General features: G+C 42.9%; 2 protein-coding genes across 2 annotated transcripts; one reads left to right on the top strand and one right to left on the bottom strand.

Moving 5' to 3' along the window:
* Positions 1-984: 984 nt before the first annotated feature.
* On the top strand, positions 985-7,381 carry LOC121554319 (growth hormone-regulated TBC protein 1-A). The gene is made up of 8 exons (XM_041867837.2): positions 985-1,497; positions 3,745-3,890; positions 4,026-4,190; positions 4,487-4,611; positions 4,878-4,974; positions 5,304-5,476; positions 5,558-5,743; positions 7,033-7,381. Exons 1-8 carry the CDS (start codon positions 1,424-1,426, stop codon positions 7,135-7,137), a joined length of 1,071 nt encoding a protein of 356 aa, XP_041723771.1. The 5' UTR covers positions 985-1,423; the 3' UTR covers positions 7,138-7,381.
* A 520-nt stretch (positions 7,382-7,901) lies between these two features.
* On the bottom strand, positions 7,902-17,760 carry LOC121554329 (lysosome-associated membrane glycoprotein 1). The gene is made up of 6 exons (XM_041867848.2): positions 17,395-17,760; positions 11,244-11,446; positions 11,024-11,152; positions 10,485-10,551; positions 9,937-10,104; positions 7,902-9,700 (listed from the first exon to the last, which is right to left on the bottom strand). The coding sequence occupies exons 1-6, from the start codon at positions 17,447-17,449 to the stop codon at positions 9,561-9,563; spliced, it is 762 nt and encodes a 253-aa protein (XP_041723782.1). The 5' UTR covers positions 17,450-17,760; the 3' UTR covers positions 7,902-9,560.
* Between the last annotated feature and the right edge of the window lie 1,525 nt (positions 17,761-19,285).

A 19,285-nucleotide genomic window follows, 5' to 3' on the forward strand; every position in this document is an offset into this window, starting at 1 on the left:
TGGTCAGGCAGGTGACCAAGAACCCGATGGTCACTCTGACAGAGCTCCAGAGGTCCTCTGTGGAGATGGGAGAACCTTCCAGAAGGACAACCATCTCTGCAGCACTCCACCAATCAGGCCTTTATGGTAGAGTGGCCAGACAGAAGCCACTCCTCAGTGAAAGGCATATGACAGCCTGCTTGAAGTTTGCCAAAAGGCACCTAAAGGACACTCAGACCATGACAAACAAGATTCTCTGGCATGATGAAACCAAGATTGAACTCTGTGGCCTGATGGCCAAGCGTCACGTCTGGAGGAAACCAGGCACCGCTCATCACCTGGCCAAAACCATCCCTACGGTGAAGTATGGTGGTGGCAGCATCATGCTGTGGGGATGTTTTTCAGCGGTAGGGACAGGGAGACTAGTCAGGATGGAGGGAAAGATGAACGGAGCAACGTACAGATAGATCCTTGATGAAAACCTGCTCCAGAGCGCTCAGGACCTCAGACTGGGGCGAAGGTTCATCTTCCAACAGGACAACGACCCTAAGCACACAGCCAAGACAACGCAGGAGTGGCTTCGGGACAAGTCTCTGAATGTCCTTGAGTGGCCCAGCCAGAACCCGGACTTGAACCCGATCTAACATCTCTGGAGAGACCTGAAAATAGCTGTGCAGCGACGCTCCCCATCCAATCTGACAGCTTGAGAGGATCTGCAGAAAATAATAGGAGAAACTCCCCAAATAGAGGTGTTCCAAGCTTGTAGCGTCATACCCAAGAAGACTGGAGGCTGTAATCGCTGCTAAAGGTGCTTCAACAAAGTACTGTGTAAAGGGTCTGAATACTTATGTAAATGTGATATTTAAGTTTTTTGTTTTTAATTAATTCTACATTCATGCAGGAACCAATGGGATGCTCAAGGGGGGGGTGTTCATGAAGGAACCAATGGGATGCAGTCCATGCAGGAACGCCCCGAATTGCGGGCTGCAGTTGCACACTATTGGACTATAGGCCTACTGGGCTGAATGTAGAATTTACTGAATGGATATATACCTGAGGTGTGGGGGAGTTTACAAAGACCAAAGTCCCGCCTCCCGATTAATCATTGGTGAGGTAGGGGAGGGGAATCGTATTCATTTATGGGCTGAAGAGAGGTGGTAGATTAATGGACTTTTCCATGTTTGTTTTTTTCAAAATTTTATGACGATATTTATTTCACATTAGCCTGCAAGTTGTTTCGTGACATTGATTGCTCCTGATTAACTTTTGAGCATCCCGTGTCGTTACAGTCCGTCGTGTTTTGCTCCCGCTGACTGGCAATGTATGGTAGTAGGCTATGGCTTTCTGATGTAACTGCAGCTATTGGAGTTGGTGGATCAGAAAATTAAGTTCGAGAGTGCGTTTTGACATTTTACCGACAATTCCGAGGAGTAGGCTACCCGCTATGGAGAGTGAAACGAACGGTAACATCTCGATCACTTCCCAACTTCACCTGAACAGCACCAATGCGAATGACAGGTAGGGTCCTAACGGTTGTGACATTTCCTTGTATGAATTATGTTGTTGCATTGACGAGTATCATACATTTATTTGTCGCCGACTTATCTGTGATGAAAGCTTGTAATGATCAAACAATTTTTGGCAATGAAAAGTTATACAGCATCTGTCATGATGTTGTGCATCAGGTGACAACGTCATGGCATGACAATAATTAACCAGGTGGGCTTTTAGTGTAGGCCAATCAGCTGGCTTTAACTTTACACTGTCTATGTCACTAAGTTGACATTTACCAGCTGAATTGCCATTAAGTACACAATTGTGAAACATCTACCTTTTGTTTTATTGCATGGTATGTATTGTTGGGGTGTTTGAACTTCTCTCTCAAGATCTTCCTTCTTTTGGCTTGGTTTTTGATATGCAGTTTCATTCTCTAGGGTTGTAATTTAACACGGGTTGATTGAACATCATGTCATCTAGTCCAGGTTATTGTAGCTAAGGCTTGGCCAATGTCAAGTCATCTGACTATCACTATGCTATAAGTTCCAAGCTTTTAACCCACACTGGCATCCCTCTGTGATCAATGCAGTCTACTGGGTCTAGAATGTGGGTCATATACAGTGAGGGGAAAAAAGTATTTGATCCCCTGCTGATTTTGTAAGTTTGCCCACTGACAAAGAAATGATCAGTCTATAATTTTAATGGTAGGTTTATTTGAACAGTGAGAGACAGAATAACAACAAAAAAATCAAGAAAAACCCATGTCAAAAATGTTATAAATTGATTTGCATTTTAATGAGGGAAATAACTATTTGACCCCCTCTCAATCAGAAAGATTTCTGGCTCGCAGGTGTCTTTTATACAGGTAACGAGCTGAGATTAGGAGCACACTCTTAAAGGAAGTGCTCCTAATCTCAGTTTGTTACCTGTATAAAAGACACCTGTCCACACAAGCAATCAATCAATCAGATTCCAAACTCTCCACCATGGCCAAGACCAAAGAGCTCTCCAAGGATGTCAGGGACAAGATTGTAGACCTACACAAGGCTGGAATGGGCTATAAGACCATCGCCAAGCAGCTTGGTGAGAAGGTGACAACAGTTGGTGCGATTATTCGCAAATGGAAGAAACACAAAATAACTGTCAATCTCCCTCGGCCTGGGGCTCCATGGAGTTGCAATGATCATGAGAACAGTGAGGAATCAGCCCAGAACTACACGGGATGATCTTGTCAATGATCTCGAGGCAGCTGGGACCATAGTCACCAAGAAAACAATTGGTAACACACTACGCCGTGAAGGACTGAAATCCTGCAGCGCCCGCAAGGTCCCCCTGCTCAAGAAAGTACATATACAGTGCCGTCTGAAGTTTGCCAATGAACATCTGAATGATTTAGAGGAGAACTGGGTGAAAGTGTTGTGGTCAGATGAGACCAAAATCGAGCTATTTGGCATCAACTCAACTCGCCGTGTTTGGAGGAGGAGGAATGCTGCCTATGACCCCAAGAACACCATCCCCACCGTCAAACATGGAGGTGGAAACATTATGCTTTGGGGGTGTTTTTCTGCTAAGGGGACAGGACAACTTCACCGCATCAAAGGGACGATGGACGGGGCCATGTACCGTCTAATCTTGGGTGAGAACCTCCTTCCCTCAGCCAGGGCATTGAAAATGGGACGTGGATGGGTATTCCAGCATGACAATGACCCAAAACACACGGCCAAGGCAACAAAGGAGTGGCTCAAGAAAAGCACATTAAGGTCCTGGAGTGGCCTAGCTAGTCTCCAGACCTTAATCCCATAGAACATCTGTGGAGGGAGCTGAAGGTTCGAGTTGCCAAACGTCAGGCTCAAAACTTTAATGACTTGGAGAAGATCTGCAAAGAGGAGTGGGACAAAATCCCTCCTGAGATGTGTGCAAACCTGGTGGCCAACTACAAGAAACGTCTGACCTCTGTGATTGCCAACAAGGGTTTTGCCACCAAGTACTAAGTCATGTTTTGCAGAGGGGTCAAATACTTATTTCCCTCATTAAAATGCTAATCAATTTATAACATTTTTGACATGCGTTTTTCTGGAATTTTGTTGTTGTTATTCTGTGTCTCACTGTTCAAATAAACCTACCATTAAAATTATAGACTGATCATGTCTTTGTCAGTAGGCAAATGTACAAAATCAGCAGGGGATCAAATATTTTTTTCCCTCACTGTAGATCCATCGTTTTTTTCTGTGTGTGTGTTCTCAGACTGACCCTGCATTATCTCTCTAGGGTGGACTCATATGGGTTTGAGATGCCTGAGGGTTATGAGTCCTATGAGGAGATGATGGCTGAGTATGTAGCCGTGCTCACCAGAAGGTCCACCAAGTGGTCCAAACTCCTACAGGGGAAAGGCCACATGGAGAAGAACCTGAAGGGTGTGATGCATGCACACACACACACATACACAGAGAGAGGGAAAAACACACAACACATACACATATTGAATAATGATTTGCATTCTATATTTGCATTATGAGTTTTGACTGTAGTCATGGTTTCGGTTCTCTTAGTGAAGCGGTACGTGCGTAAGGGTGTGCCCAACGAGCACCGAGCCCAGATCTGGATGGCAGCCAGCGGTGCCCAGGAGCAGCTGGAAAAGAACCCAGGGTACTACCACTCTCTGCTTGGCACCGAGCAGCAGCACGATGCCAAGCTGGAGGAGACCGTCAGGATAGGTACTGTAAGCCCATTGTATTCACCTCTACTAAACTCCCCCCACCTGCCGTGGATGCACCTGGGTTGCAATATAAAATGTTTTATGGGCGAATCCACGCCAGCGGAGGCGGAAAATATTGCAGCTATCTCTGATTGTTCGGACAATTGTTAAACAGGAATTTCATTGGTAGTAAGGATGTTTAACATGCATTTTACATTTGTATCACAAATTTTCTTCCATTTGGTGTCTAATGAACGAGACCCTGATGCTTCCTTCACGATGATTGGCTGATGGTTGAGTGCCCTGTCTCGGCAGACATGCACAGGACGTTCCCTGACAACGTGCAGTTCCGGAACAGCTCAGAGCCCTGTCTGCAGAAGGCCCTGTACAACGTGCTGCTGGCATATGGACACCACAACCAGGCTGTGGGATACTGCCAGGTACTGGGCCTTATAGATACTATAAATCATCTGTTGGATGGATTTCACCAGTCTCCTGTGTCTGTCTTGCTTACCTTTGTTTACCTAACATGTGTACAGTACGTCTACTGTCGCCTCTTCTGTGTGTACCTGTTCTGTCTGCCTGTGGCTGTAATAACTGCCTATACCTCACCTGTCCTCTAAAGTGTGTGCATTGTGGGTACATACCATGTGTGCACAGGTTTCTGTGTGTGTGAAGGGAGTTATTGTTTCTTTCTCTATTCTAGGGTATGAACTTCATTGCAGGCTACCTCATCATCATCACTAAGGATGAAGAGAAGTCCTTCTGGCTCATGGACTCTTTGTTGGGAAGAATACTCTCCGGTTAGTCCCACACACTCCTGTTGTCTGTCTGTCTGGTTGTGTGAGAGGATATGTGTGGTGAAGTTTGCATAGTCATAGTAGTAGACCAATTTGTTTGTTGAGGATTCTCCCTTCTGTGTATTTTGGGAGCTGCTTCTGGAATAGCACCATGGTCACGTGGCTTGTGGTAAGACTGTGTTTGTTGTTGGTATGTCAAGCTCACATTACGAGATGAGCAAACGCAGGATGTATCTTAGGTTCCAGGATATATACCATCTATGTACACACACACACAACCTCTTGTCGCACACTGAACTGAATTAACCTGAGCTGTCCTTGTTGTGTTGTAGACTACTACAGCCCGGCCATGCTGGGGTTGAAGACAGACCAGGAGGTGTTGGGCGAGCTGGTGAGGGTCAAAGCCCCGGCTGTGTGCCAGGCCATGGCCCAACACAATGTCATGTGGACCCTGGTGGTCTCCCGATGGTTCATCTGCCTCTACATCGATGTCCTGCCTGTAGAGGTGAAGCGGATTGGGGTAGTGTGTGATGTGTTGGTAAAGTCTGGGTCTAATTATTATATTTTGTCTTTTTCTTTCGCTCAGACGGTTCTGCGGATCTGGGACTGCCTGTTCTACGAGGGTTCTAAGATCCTGTTCCGCGTGGCCCTGACTCTGATCCGCCACCACCAGGCTGAGATCGTGCAGGCCCGCTCCATGGTAGAGCTGTGTGAGCGCTTCAAACTGATCACCCAGGGAGCCTTCACAAACGACTGCCACACCTTCATGCAGGTAAGCTACTCCAGAAGAGAAGTAACCATAGGCAAAGATCTAGGATCTGTTCACCATATACAAATACTAACCTTAAAGGTCCAATGCAGCCATTTCTATCTCAATATCAAATCATTTCTTACTGTGATTGTTTTAAATTAAAATGGTCAAAAAGAAACAAATAGCTTCTCAAACAATAATTTTGCTCGGACTGTCTGGGAGTGGTCTGAGTGGGGAGGGGAAAACTGAAAACCAGCTGTTATTGGCAGAGAGGTTTGGAACTCTCTTTCTTATTGGTCTGTTAACTAATTTACCACCTGGTGATGTCACCAGGCATGCCAAAACGCCATCCCACCAAAACAGGCTGAAATTTCAGGTGGTCTGTTCAAACAGCTCTTACACGAAAAGGGCATTATCATAATTTTCACAGTTTTATTCCAACCTCATAGTGTGGAAATATATTTTAAAAAACACATGTTCGACTGCACTGGGCATTTAACAAAAAGCACATCTCAATAGGTGGTCTAGGTATGACATGGCACAAGTGGGTGGGAGGGCCCTGACCTCTATTGCTCCTCTATTGTTCCCACAAGCAAGGGGGAGGCCGATGAGAGTTAACGCATCAGACCAACTCCTTGAATAGCCAACTCTTGAAGTTTGTCTAAAACAGGGGTTCCCAAACGTTTTCACTCAGGCCCCCTTCCAGCATTGGGGAACATCTTGCGCCCGCCACATCTATTTCTATGGGCACAAGCACTGTTCATGACGCAAACTGTTCACACCCCTCTTGTTGTTGGAGAGAATATTTTCAGTTTTAAAGCTCATTTTCTTGCGACTCTATAGATTTTGCCATGTCTAATGTGTTTTCATGTGATATTTGAGTGACTGAAACGTTACAACAATCTATGGGCTAAAAAAACTAGCTCAAATGTTAGCTGACATGGGCTTGTTGATCTGGACATTTCTGATGAGTTATAAATAGCTCTCTAAGGTATGCAATGACTGACATGACAAGAGGGAAACTGATGATGCACTATCCAATTTCAAAATTGCACCTTGTGCATTCCCCACAGTTTGGGAACCACTGATCTAAAAAACAATTTTTACCCTTAAGTGTGTGTACATTACGATTTATATTTGGGATATTGTTTTTCAACAGGAAAAGGTCAAAAATAGCTGAAGTGCGTCTTTAACCATGAGTAAGGAAATGCAAAAGAGACTTTAGATCAGCATCTATGGACAACTTCACCAGTGAACTCTGGTCCACAAACAGTTTACAAATGCCTTTCTCCTTTTCCTGATATTGACAGGAAATCTTCAGGGAACCAGGAAGTCTCTCCATGGCAACCATCACTAAACTAAGGGAGACATGCCGAGAACGCATAGTGGCTGAGATGTCCAGACTCCGCCCTTGACCACTCCTCCACCACTAATAACCTCTCTAAGGCAATCACCCTGTAGTTATCCTGGGCTTGTTCCAGGTCATCTTCATTGCGCTACACAGATTATCAGATCTAACAACATCTGGAGAAATGTTTAATATCTCAGGAACCACTATAAATATGATGACATGGCAATCACTCTTCTGAGATTGTAGTACCCCCATCTAGCCAAAGATTATTCTTTGTGTTGTAAAAAGCATTAAACAGTAATTCTGTACTTTTTGCACTTTTCCTGTGGTCCTATGTAGTCCAATTCTCCCCAAAGTGTACCATCTTCAACTCCGGAATTACCTGGGGAGAAAGATGTGGTGAAAACTCTCAAGCCCATACTTACACCATCCCAATGCTTTAAAATCCATGATGGAGAGTGAGCAAGTGCACACTTATGCCCGAATCCTAACTTGAAGTGTGCATGTAAGTTTGTGCAATCATTTTGCATTGACATCAATGAATGATTTACGCAATATGTGTGTGCGATCATACCTCAAGTTCGAATTTGACTGGCTTAAAGGGTAGGGAATTGGACCGAAGTCTTTCTCGACTCTATTTGCAACAAATGGCTGCTCTCTCACTGTTACCTTTAATTGCAAGTTAATTACTGTCGATTAAAAGTGAGAATTTAAGCAAAATGTATCACGTAGCCTATCACTTTGTTCTCCAAGCTTAGCGATTTGTGTTCCCAAATACAAGCAATCTTGAATAGAACCAAGGGTTATATCAAACACCACAAGACAAACTGTACATAGAGCTCATTCCTCAGCTCCTTTTTATTGGCCTCCGCTTTTAGAAAACAATTAAAACATTATCTTTAAAACCTTAAGGGCTGGATTCAATCTGTATTGCGGAACAGCCGCATTAAAATGAAGGTAATTTCTGATTGAGTTGACATATGCAGCGCTTAACGTTAATGCAGTCTCCGAACGCAGGAACATTTCAATCTCGCTATGACGCAGATCTGATACAGATTGAATCTAGCCCTAAATCACTACATATGGATATTAACACTTCTAGATGAGGGGTAGAACAAAAATGCACATCATTTTTACTTCCCCCTTTCACTACAAACAATGTATCCTCTATGATCATTCAATAGGCCAGGCAAATCCCCAAAAAATAATGTCCCTAACAAGTCACGCTGTGTAGAGCGAAAAGCTGTGTCCCAAATATCACCCAAATAAGATGTGCACTACATGGGGAATAGGGTGTCTGTCATTTGAGACATATAATATATATATATATATATATATATATATATATGAGTGAGAGAAACAATAACATTGGCATAGATCCCATCCTTCTTGTAAGTGGCGAGGCACAGATTCCATTTGGCAAGGGCATTTCAAATTATTTTGGGGTGGCAAAATTCTGTCCTTTCTAAAATGGCGTTGTACTATTGACAGTAACTCCAACTCCCTAAAATTGTTCTAACTATAATAGCCCGAATCCTAACTTAAGAAAACAACCTATAACTGAACTATTCACTCAAATGTCCAGTTACATTTTGAGCTAGTATTCGGCCTTTGTGAACACCATGTAACTTTACTGTAACAACCACTCCCCTTAATATATCACTGGAAGTACCAACAAAAAAAAGTAGCAAAAAAAATCACTGTGTATTAATAATGTAACTATAATTGGTAGTACCAGTATTCATAAAACCAGGTTTAAGTCACTGCTACGAGGGGAAAAGCACTGGCACATAATACATTTCCTCCACTGTGCCAACATGCTGAGTAACAGCATTTTCATCCATATCATCTTTAGGTTAGGTAGTAACATGGTAGTCAAGTTTCATAACTGCCATTGTACAGTGCAATGAAATTCCAATGTGTAAGTAGAGCATACGCCCACCACGTCCCTTCATTCTAGTGTAGCATGACGCTCGTTCTGTCAATTCAGTTTCAGTTCATTGTTACACTCCCTCTTGCCCCGCAAATGTACTAATCAGACGCAAGGTGGAGATTCCAAGTTATTTAGGGGGTAGGGGCTATAGGGTTGTTTGTGGACTGGGCTAGTGTTACTCTCTGATCACCATAAATTAATGAGTCCCTCTCTCTGCAGACCTCAACTGCTTTACCATCAAATTACCTCAATCCATTCCTAGAGGAACCCAAAGTGCTTTTGTCAGAGACCAGTAAAATGTAAGCATGATAAAATACCATAGGCTACGCAGAGTGAGTGTGGATTATTATTCAGCATATGGTTTGAGCACTCCACCACACCATCCCCTCCTGCAATGTTAAGTGACTGTGTCAAGAGTGTTTTGTTATGTCATTACAATCTCTCAGCAGATTCCCTTTTTTTATTATACAGTCCTGAAAGCGCAAATCGACCCCATGAAGGGGAGGAGGTGGCAGCAAGGATTCTAGGGTAAGACCAGTTGACAGGTAGTAATGTCAGATAGTCTGGTACCCGGCGTGGCTCCTCTTCCTGCCGATAAGGTAGGCCACAAGGACAATGAGGACCAGGCTGGCCAGCGCAGCGCCCACGATGATGGGGATCAACATGTCATCCTCATCCAGCTGACACTCCTCCGCTGGAGGGATTGAGAGAGACAGTGAGAGAGGGGGAATGAGATACACCAATGGAGAGAGAAAGAAAATGGTGGAAAAAAAATAAGAGATGGAAAGACAAGAAAAAGCAGAAGTTGACTGAGTGACCATCATTATAATCTAATTATTACTCCAATCTCAGAAATGTGGATAACAACCACCTTCCTAAAATAACACATTTTAAATGGTGACAGTCCCATAGTAACACCCAGTACAGTACCTGCTCCAAACTGGTCCCTGGTTAGGCCGAAGGGCTGCACCTGCAGCTGGAAGGTGTTGAGAGAGAAGTTCACAGCCACAGCCAGAGTCTGCTCTTCATGACACACGTAACTATGCCCCAGGGTACCGCGCAGGTAGTCCAGACTACTGTTACTGGCTGAGAAGGGCTCTGGAGGGACGACAGGGAGAGCGAGATATGTTGAGAAGAAGGGATGGAGGTAGAGAAGGAGGGCGAGGTTATGGGTGGCGTGAGAAAGGGAAGAGAAAACTGAATATAATGGAAAAGAGGATGAAAAGAAAGGAAAGGGAGGGCTGTGAAAAAGGAGAAAGAAAGGATGGGAGAGGCGGATAAGGACAAGAAGAAGTTACAGTAGGACCAGGTGGGGGATGCATTGTGGGAAAGGGAGGATTATAGAGGGGTGTCAACACTGGAAAAACTGCATACATGACAGACTGAGGTTATAAGAGGATAGATGGATCATGTGCATGCATTATTCACTAGATTAAATGCTGCACAGATGATCTGTTGAACTATGGATCCAGACTCACCACTCATGTCCAGCCAGACTGCAGACAGGATCACTCCACTCAGGTGGTACTTACTGGACGTGGCATTCTGCAGACACAAGAGAACCAATGATGACACACAGGATTACAGAGCCAAACCCACTCCATTTAAGCCAGCATGGAACAATCCAAGTCATGAGTGCCTGTTTTCTGCTTGTTCATGAGGCTCCATCTTGTGTTAGTGCGGAAAGGTTTGTACTACTGATACAGAAGACTACCTTATTTATGCATGTACTGATGAGAAAAAGAATAAACCAATCATCATGTAGAGATCAGTAGTCTGCCATCCATCACCTCCATTCCCCCTACACACTACAATCCTGCTGGTAACACCAGGTACCAGGACATTTCCATTCTGTGGGTTTACTCTGCCTGTGTGTGTGTACAGTAAGGGAATGAGTATTTGTATTGTGTGTGTGTGTGTCTCTTTGTCTGTCTGTGTCTGGATGAGGTGAAAGGTACAGCCAAAGAGAGAACGAGAGAAAGTAAAGAGAAGCAAAAAAAGGTAAGAGAGCTCTGACCAGGGAGAAAAGGAAGGTGAGGTTGGTTTTCTCCTCATCAGCCATCAGCATCAGGGTGGCACTGTCCGAGTCACATGACCCTGAGCTCTTAGTCACGTTGGGCTGGAGGTTCACCACGTCTTGCACAGTCTGCACACACAGGACAAGACACGGGTTGGTGTGAGAGTGAGTGAGTGCCTAGGCTGCAAGTACGTGCAAGTATGTGTGTCCGTGTGCGTACATTATTGAGAGAGGCAGAGCTGAAGCGGATGTTGAGCTGCAGTCCCATACGGGCCATCAGACAGACGGTCCCGTTGCCATTGGTTACAGTGTAGTTGCCCCTCTCAGGCCGGGCTGGGGGCGCAGGAGGCAGAGCCGTGGTTTGAGGGGCAGCAGCAGTGGGCGGGACATCAGTGGCAGCAAAGCTCTGATGCAACGTGACCGCTGTAATGATGTAACACTAAGTCAATTAAGTCAAACAGCCAATGCCAGTCTACAATCACAGACTCCATGCATGGATAGAAAAAAGATACAGCTCGGTCCGATCCTTAGCTAGCTGGTGGTTAGGTCTCACAGGGTGCATCTCATTAGGCTTGAGTGGCCTCCTCTCCTCTGCCATATTTGCATAGATGTGAAAGAACTTGACCTCTGCAGGCATTCATCACCATAATGTTGCTTTCACCTATCATGTGTTATCATCAGATAAATGCAGACGAAGGAGAGGAGATGAAGGGAGCCACTTGAGACTATTGAGATGCACCCATTGAGTAGGTCAGTAACCTTGGGGTAATGTTGTGGCTAATTCCTTTAATGGGTTGGCTTAAAACTGGGTGGTAACAACAACAAACAACTCTGGTTCCATTTATTTTGCAGTCACATGAAAATTCCAAAAGCTTTAGTGGGTCACACCACAAAAAGTTTTTTAAAGAACCATTTGAATGAAGAAGCATGTCTGTTCTACTTGGTTCATTTCTACAATACAGTCACTTTCATCATTATTAGCCTCATGTGGCTTCCAAGGCTACATCATTACTGATGCCATCGCTCAAATTCTCTTCGGCTGATGTCCGTCTATCTCTCTGTGCACAGAAAAATACTACTGAACACTGTCACTACTACCTTGCTTTTGAACCAAGGTATGAATAAAGGAGGAAAACTTAGCCTAAAATGTCAAAAATATTCAGCAACTCTTGGAGAACAATTTTAGTTGTGGGTTTACTCTGCCTGTGTGTGTGTACAGTAAGGGAATGAGTATTTGTATTGTGTGTGTGTGAAATGGACAAAAATCCATATCACGATAAATTGACTGAATCACAATAACGATACATTTTTAACAGTGTGCACCAGTTCCTATTTTTATATTACCCTTAAAACTACTACATTTTAGTCATTTAGCAGACGCTCTTATCCAGAGCGACTTACAGTTAGTGAGTGCATACATTTTCATACTGGTCCCCCGTGGGAAACGAACCCACAACCCTGGCGTTGCAAGCACCATGCTCTACCAACTGAGCTACACAGACACCTACTACTACTACTACTACTACTTTAAATGTTGTGGCTATCAACTGTGCTGTTGGCAATAGCCCATATTAGCAGATTTAGTCATATCCATGGTTACCTATTTACTTATGGCCCTGCCTACAGCGAAATACTTGTATTTATTTATTATATGAGCAAAAAAATATTCCACCTTATTTGGAACGGCAAGCCAGATAAAATTAAACAGGCCTATTTATATAATGAATATGGAGGGCAGAAATGATTAAATAAATATTGGACCTCTCACTAAACGCTTCAGTCATACAAAAGCTATACTTAAATCTGAACTGGTTCTCTAGCAGATTAGTAAGAATGGATCACCCAGTGTTCAAGAATGGTCTTTTTCCCTTCATTGTAGATTACAACCTCTCACTTTCGGTTATTTGAAAATGAAATAATCTCCAAAATATCGCTATTTTTAAAACAACCATAGAAAGCTGGTTGCAATTTCAGTTTAATCTAGCAGAAAAGAGAACAAATATTATGGTTAAACTCAAATATACTAATCGATAAAAATACAAAATAAACATCCAGTACCAGTCAAAAGTTTGGATACACCTACTCGTTCAAGGGTTTTTCTTTATTTTTTTGCTATTTTCTACATTATAGAATAATAGTGAAGACATCAAAACTATGAAATAACAATAATGGAATCATGTAGGAACCAAAAACGTGTTAAACAAATCAAAATATATTAGAGATTCTTCAAAGTAGCCACCCTTTGCCTTGATGACCGCTTTGCACACGCTTGGCATTCTCTCAACCAGCTTCATGAGGTAGTCACCTGGAATGCATTTCAATTAACAGGTGTGCCTTCTTAAAAGTTCATTTGTGGAATGTATTTCCTTCTTAATGCGTTTGAACCAATCAGTTGTGTTGTGACAAGGTAGGGAGGGTATACAGAAGATAGCCCTATTTGGTAAAAGACCAAGTCCATATTATGGCAAGAACAGCTCGAATAAGCAAAGAGAAACGACAGTCCATCACTACTTTAAGACATGAAGATCAGTCAATCTGGAAAATGTCAAGAACTTTGGAAGTTTCTTCAAGTGCAGTCGCAAAAACCATTAAGCGCTACGATGAAACTGGCTCTCATGAGGACCGCCACAGGAAAGGAAGACCCAGAGTTACATCTGCTGCAGAGGATAAATTCATTAGGAGTTAACTGCAAAATTAAGGCAGTTATACATTTTAAAAACATAACACATTCATAATAGATTTCACAACATATTAAGTGTGTGCCCTCAGGCCTCTACTCTACCACATATCTATAATACAAAATCTATGTGTACATGTGTGTATAGTGCTTATGTTATTGTGTGTTTGTATGCATGTGTCTATGTTTGTGTTGCTTCAAAGTTCCCGCTGTTCCATTAGGTGTATTTGTATCTGTTTTTTAAATCTAATTTTACTACTGGCACGAGTAACTTGATGTGGAATAGAGTTCCATGTAGCCATGGCTCTATGTAGTACTGTGCGCCTCCCATAGTCTGTTCTGGACTTGGGGACTGTGAAGAGACCTCTGGTGGCATGTCTTGTGGGGTATGCATGGGTGTCCGAGCTGTGCGCCAGTAGTTCAAATAGACAGCTCGGTTCATTCAACATGTAATACAAGTAGTCACAAATACAAGTAGTGATGAAGTCAATCTCTCCTCCACTTTGAGCCAGGAGAGATTGACATGCATATTATTAATGTTAGCTCTCTGTGTACATCCAAGGGCCAGCCGTGCTGCCCTGTTCTGAGCCAATTGCAATTTTCCAAAGTACCTCTGTGGCACCTGACCACATGATTGTGGTCAGGTGCGACAAAACTAGGGCATGTAGGACCTGCCTTGTTGATAGTGCTGTTAAGAATGCAGAGCAGCGCTTTATTATAGACAGACTTCTCCCCATCCTAGCTACTGTTGTATCAATTTGTTTTGACCATGACAGTTTACAATCCAGGGTTGCTCCAAGCAATTTAGTCTCCTCAACTTGCTCAATTTCCACATTATTCATTACAAGATTTAGTTGAGGTTTAGGGTTTAGTAAATGATTTTTCCCAGATACAATGCTTTTAGTTTTTGAAAGATTTAGGACTAACTTATTCCTTGCCACCCATTCTGAAACTGACTGTTCAGAAGAGACTGCATGAACCAGGCCTTCATGGTCAAATTGCTGCAAAGAAACCACTACTAAAGGACACCAATAATAAGAAGAAGAGACTTGCTTGGGCCAAGAAACACGAGCGCAATGGACATTAGACCGGTGGAAATCTGTGCTTTGGTCTGATGAGTCCAAATTTGAGATTTTTGGTTCCAACCACCGTGTCTTTGTGAGACGCATATTAGGTGAACGGATGATCTCTGCATGTGTGGTTCCCATCGTGAAGCATGGAGGAGGAGATGTGATGGTGTGGGGGTGCTTTGCTGGTGACACTGATTTATTTAGAATTCAAGGCACACTTAACCAGCATGGCTACCACAGCATTCTGCAGCGATACGCCATCCCATCTGGTTTGCGATTAGTGGGACTATCATTTGTTTTTCAACAGGACATTGACCCAAAACACACCTCCAGGCTGTGTAAGGGCTATTTGACCAAGGAGAGTGATGAGTGCTGCATCAGATGACCTGGCCTCCACAAATCACCCGACCACAACCCAATTGAGATGGTTTGGGATGAGTTGGACCACAGAGTGAAGGAAAAGCAGTCAACAAGTGCTCAGTATATGTGGGAACTCCTTCAACACTGTTGCAAAAACGTTCCTCATGAAGCTGGTTGAGAGAATGCCAAGAGTGTGCAAAGCTGTCATCAAGGCTACTTTGAAAAATCTCAAATATATTTTGATTTGTTTAACACTTTTTTGGCTACTACATGATTCCATATGTGTTATTTCATAGTTTTGATGTCTTCACTATTATTCTACAATGTAGAAAATAGTACAAATAAAGAAAAAACCTTGAATGAGTAGGTGTGTCCAAACTTTTGACTGGTACTGTATTATTATTTTTTTTAAACAATATTATATTTGTAAATGATGTAATAAATAGGAGTGGTGGAGTTGTCACACATGCAGTTAACAAAAATATATGGGAATATCTGCTCTATCCAAAATTACAACCAACTGATTGCAGCATTACTGCAAAGATTGAGGAGGCAAGTGGAAGGGGTAGAAGTAAGGAACTTGTCTGTCGGCCCTGCATTAAAGACAAAAATTGATAAAAGAAAATTGTGATAAATAAGAAAGTATACAAGTTTAATTTAAGGCCAAACAATGGACAGCTGCGCCATACAGCTTTCAAAATGGTTGGGAAGAGATTTGCGACGTACTGATTCCATAGTTTATGAGCTGATACACAAAACGACGCTGGATTCAAAACGTAGAGTTTTTCAAATTTAAAATTATGATACAAAATTCTTGCAACCAATAGAATGATACATATATGGGGGATACAACCATCCCAGCTCTACAGATTTTGCTGCGAAGAGACAGAATCATTAGATCACTTGTTTTGGTACTGCCCTTATGTAGCTTGTTTTTGGTTGCAGGTTCAGGAATGGCTGAAGAATTGCAACATTTACCTGGAGCTAACTCTGCAAATAGCACTGCTGGGTGACTTGAAAAGCCATAGTCAATCAATCAATAAAATAATACTCTTAGCAAAAAAATGTATCTTTAATTTACAATCTATAAAAACTATGAGAATAGAAAGGTTCAGAACTTTGGTGAAACATCACCGTTGGAAAAATATATGGCAATTAGAAATCAAAGCTGGATGGTTTTCAGAGATAGATGGGTGGGGTTGAGGGTAACTAAAAAATAAAAATAAATAAAAAATGGAATAGTGTAAAATGTATGTATAAGCTGGAAGTAGAAGCCTAAGTATTGTTGGCCATTAGTTTAATCAAATTAGGGGAGGGGTCGTAGGGTTAGGGGAAAATAATAAAGGAAAATATATTTAATACAACATATATTTATTTAAAATATAGCCTATACTTACCAAAACAAAATATATGGGCGATTGGAAATGATGCAGACAATTACATTGATAGAAGCCACAAGCTGCATTATTAAAGCTGACCTACTCCCTAAGAAAAAAATTAAGTTAAAGCTACTTTATCGTTATTATTGATATCAGTAAAATGTCCTCGATAAATCATTGGTTCGTCTGTATCGATCACTTTCGGTTTATCATCCCAGACAATATATTTTAATGATCAAACAATCAGTTCCATTGTATCACTGATCTGTTTTCCCCTTTGTCTCTCTTATTACCTCTGTCTATCAATTTCCCCAATATCTTGATATGATCTTAGTTGGCTGTACCCATTTAAGTCACATATAGGCCCAGTTTGTCCTACAATGAGAAGATTACAAAGGACAGGCTGTACGAATGTTATTGAGATCTAATACCTTGGCCTTTTACAGCGCATGACCACCAGCTTCTATCCCAAAGCACATTACTAAATAGGTTACTTGCCAAGAAACAAGCAGAGAATGTAATAAACAAAACAACTATGAGTGCAGTGACACATCAATAATGATACAGGCCATAATGTCTACAGTTTATTTTATTTTTATCACTAGGCACAGCACTTTTGAATCACGTGAGGTGCCCATTGACACAAAAGCGCACATGCACCGCTTGACTTTGTCATGCACGAGCGCCACTAAGCAAGAAAAACAACTCAGTATGGCCCCGCATCGACCTGTAACCTAGGGCAATGCAAGTCGTAGCGCAAACGAAGAAACAGCTTTACATTAACCAGCAAACGAGGTTAAAATAAGTTAGAGGACAGAATTCTGGTGTATTCTCTTGTAGTTAGATTCATTGTATTTATTGTGCCCATCTAGCATCTATACTCACCTAAAAACGCGATGAACGCCAGGGACAAGAGTTGTTTGCGGCTATGTTGTTTCATATTTTTGTTCGGTTTTTTGCCAATGCGAATCACAACAACATGCACACGACACAGAGACAGGAATGCAGGACGGTCAGTGAGCTAGCTTTGCTAAAAACAACGCAAACCCACTGCTCGTGCTCTCTCTTTACTGCCGCGAGCCAGAATACTCTGGAAACAAATCTTCGGAAAGAATTATTTTCCCTTTGATGTTCTCTTTTTGCTTTAGTTAGTGCCGATTAAATTCACGTTCGTGGTGTTCGGACCGTCACACACCACGGATAATTTCTGCTCTGCAGTGCAGAAATTACAACCCGTCCTGTAACGGAGAGTTTAAGAACCGCCCAGAATAATCACGTGACGTGGGTAGTGATTCATGTTGACGTTCAACAGCTGTGGAGTTACAGATGTGAAGTTGGATACAATGTTGCACTGGAGATGTAATGTTGGAAGTGACGTGTCTGTATTTGGTATTTTGGTCAAGGTAGTTGCCTCATTGTAATAACAATGATACCGTTTTCTCCATACAGGCTTTTTTTCTAAAAAGAAAAGAAGGAAAAAAAGAAGAGCATATTCGTTTTGAAACCAGCTGCAAACATAAAATGTGGCCCATAGGCCTACTCCATCACTCTCTTCACTCATGAAATGTTCCTATTGAAAGAGCATTTTTGCTCATCATTCAGACCAGTGGTGAACCACCTTCCATAGTCAGATGATGATCATCCCCTTGCTATTTACCCCCTTCTTCACCTCAATTAGGCATATTGACCACTCCAGCTGCAACCTCTAACCTCCCTTCTGATCTCCTTCAAGTCTATAATGTCTAAAAAAAGGGATGAGGAAATAATGAAATTAAGGCACACACACACAGGTCATGATGGTCTATGGTGCATTTTACAGGGTCATCATTTTTTGTGGTACTTTTTACCCCTTTTTCTCCCCAATTGGTAGTTACAGTCTTGTCCCATCGCTGCAACTCCCGTATGGACTCGGGAGAGGCGAAGGTCGAGAGCCATGCGTCCTCCGAAACACGACCCCGCCAAGCCGCACTGCTTCTTGACACACTGCTTGCTTAACTCAGAAGCCAGCCGCACCAATGTGTTGGAGGAAACACCGTACAGCTGGTGACCAAAGTCAGCGTGCATGCGCCCGGCCGCCACAAGTGTCTCTAGAGCGCGATGGGACAAGGATATCCCAGCCGGCCAAACCCTCCCCTAACCCGTGACGACACTGGGCCAATTGTGCGCCGCCTCATGGGTCTCCCAGTCGCGGCCGGCTGCGACACAGCCCGAGATCGAACCCTGGTCTGTAGTGACGCCTCTAGCACTGCGATGCAGTGCCTTAGACCACTGCGCCACTCGGGAGGCCCCCACAACCATAACATTAACACATGTGCCATGCCATACAATGCCATAAAACAACGGATTCTTCACCAGTCTGCCTTGAAGAACAAACACAGCCATCACGGAGAAACTGAAACTGTTTAATAACGTAATCATGTTGAATGTTGATTTGACCGTTGTTGACTGACTATAATTTTACCCAATCCCTTTGCTTGGCTTTCTCTTTTCTAATGACCAGACACTGGTCACAGCTCCCTCCCTCCCTCCCTCCCTCCCTCCCTCCCTCCGTCTTTCTCTTTCTCTTTCTCACTCACTCACTCACTCACTCACTCACTCACTCACTCACTCACTCACTCCCTTGTGTTGTTAGGTTTATTATAGCCCAGAGCTGGCCAGTGGCAGAGCATATTTCACCTTGGACAGAGGGTAAGAACTGTAAATAGAAACAGAATGTCAGTGTTGGGGAAGCTACTCTGAGAATATAGTTTACCAAGCTACCAATTACTTCAAACTG

This window comes from Coregonus clupeaformis, chromosome 4 (assembly GCF_020615455.1).
Source record: "Coregonus clupeaformis isolate EN_2021a chromosome 4, ASM2061545v1, whole genome shotgun sequence".
Lineage (NCBI taxonomy): Eukaryota > Metazoa > Chordata > Actinopteri > Salmoniformes > Salmonidae > Coregonus > Coregonus clupeaformis.

Excerpts from the sequence above, each read along its gene's own strand:
- LOC121554319 (XM_041867837.2), top strand. The coding sequence starts at position 1,424 with ATGGAGAGTGAAACGAACGGTAACATCTCGATCACTTCCCAACTTCAC. Across the intron at positions 4,191-4,486 it reads GGAGGAGACCGTCAGGATAG|ACATGCACAGGACGTTCCCT; the intron begins GTACTGTAAGCC and ends CTGTCTCGGCAG. Across the intron at positions 5,744-7,032 it reads ACTGCCACACCTTCATGCAG|GAAATCTTCAGGGAACCAGG; the intron begins GTAAGCTACTCC and ends TGATATTGACAG.
- LOC121554329 (XM_041867848.2), bottom strand. The coding sequence starts at position 17,449 with ATGAAACAACATAGCCGCAAACAACTCTTGTCCCTGGCGTTCATCGCG. Across the intron at positions 11,447-17,394 it reads GGCGTTCATCGCGTTTTTAG|CGGTCACGTTGCATCAGAGC; the intron begins GTGAGTATAGAT and ends ACATCATTACAG. Across the intron at positions 10,105-10,484 it reads AGTCTGGCTGGACATGAGTG|AGCCCTTCTCAGCCAGTAAC; the intron begins GTGAGTCTGGAT and ends TCGTCCCTCCAG.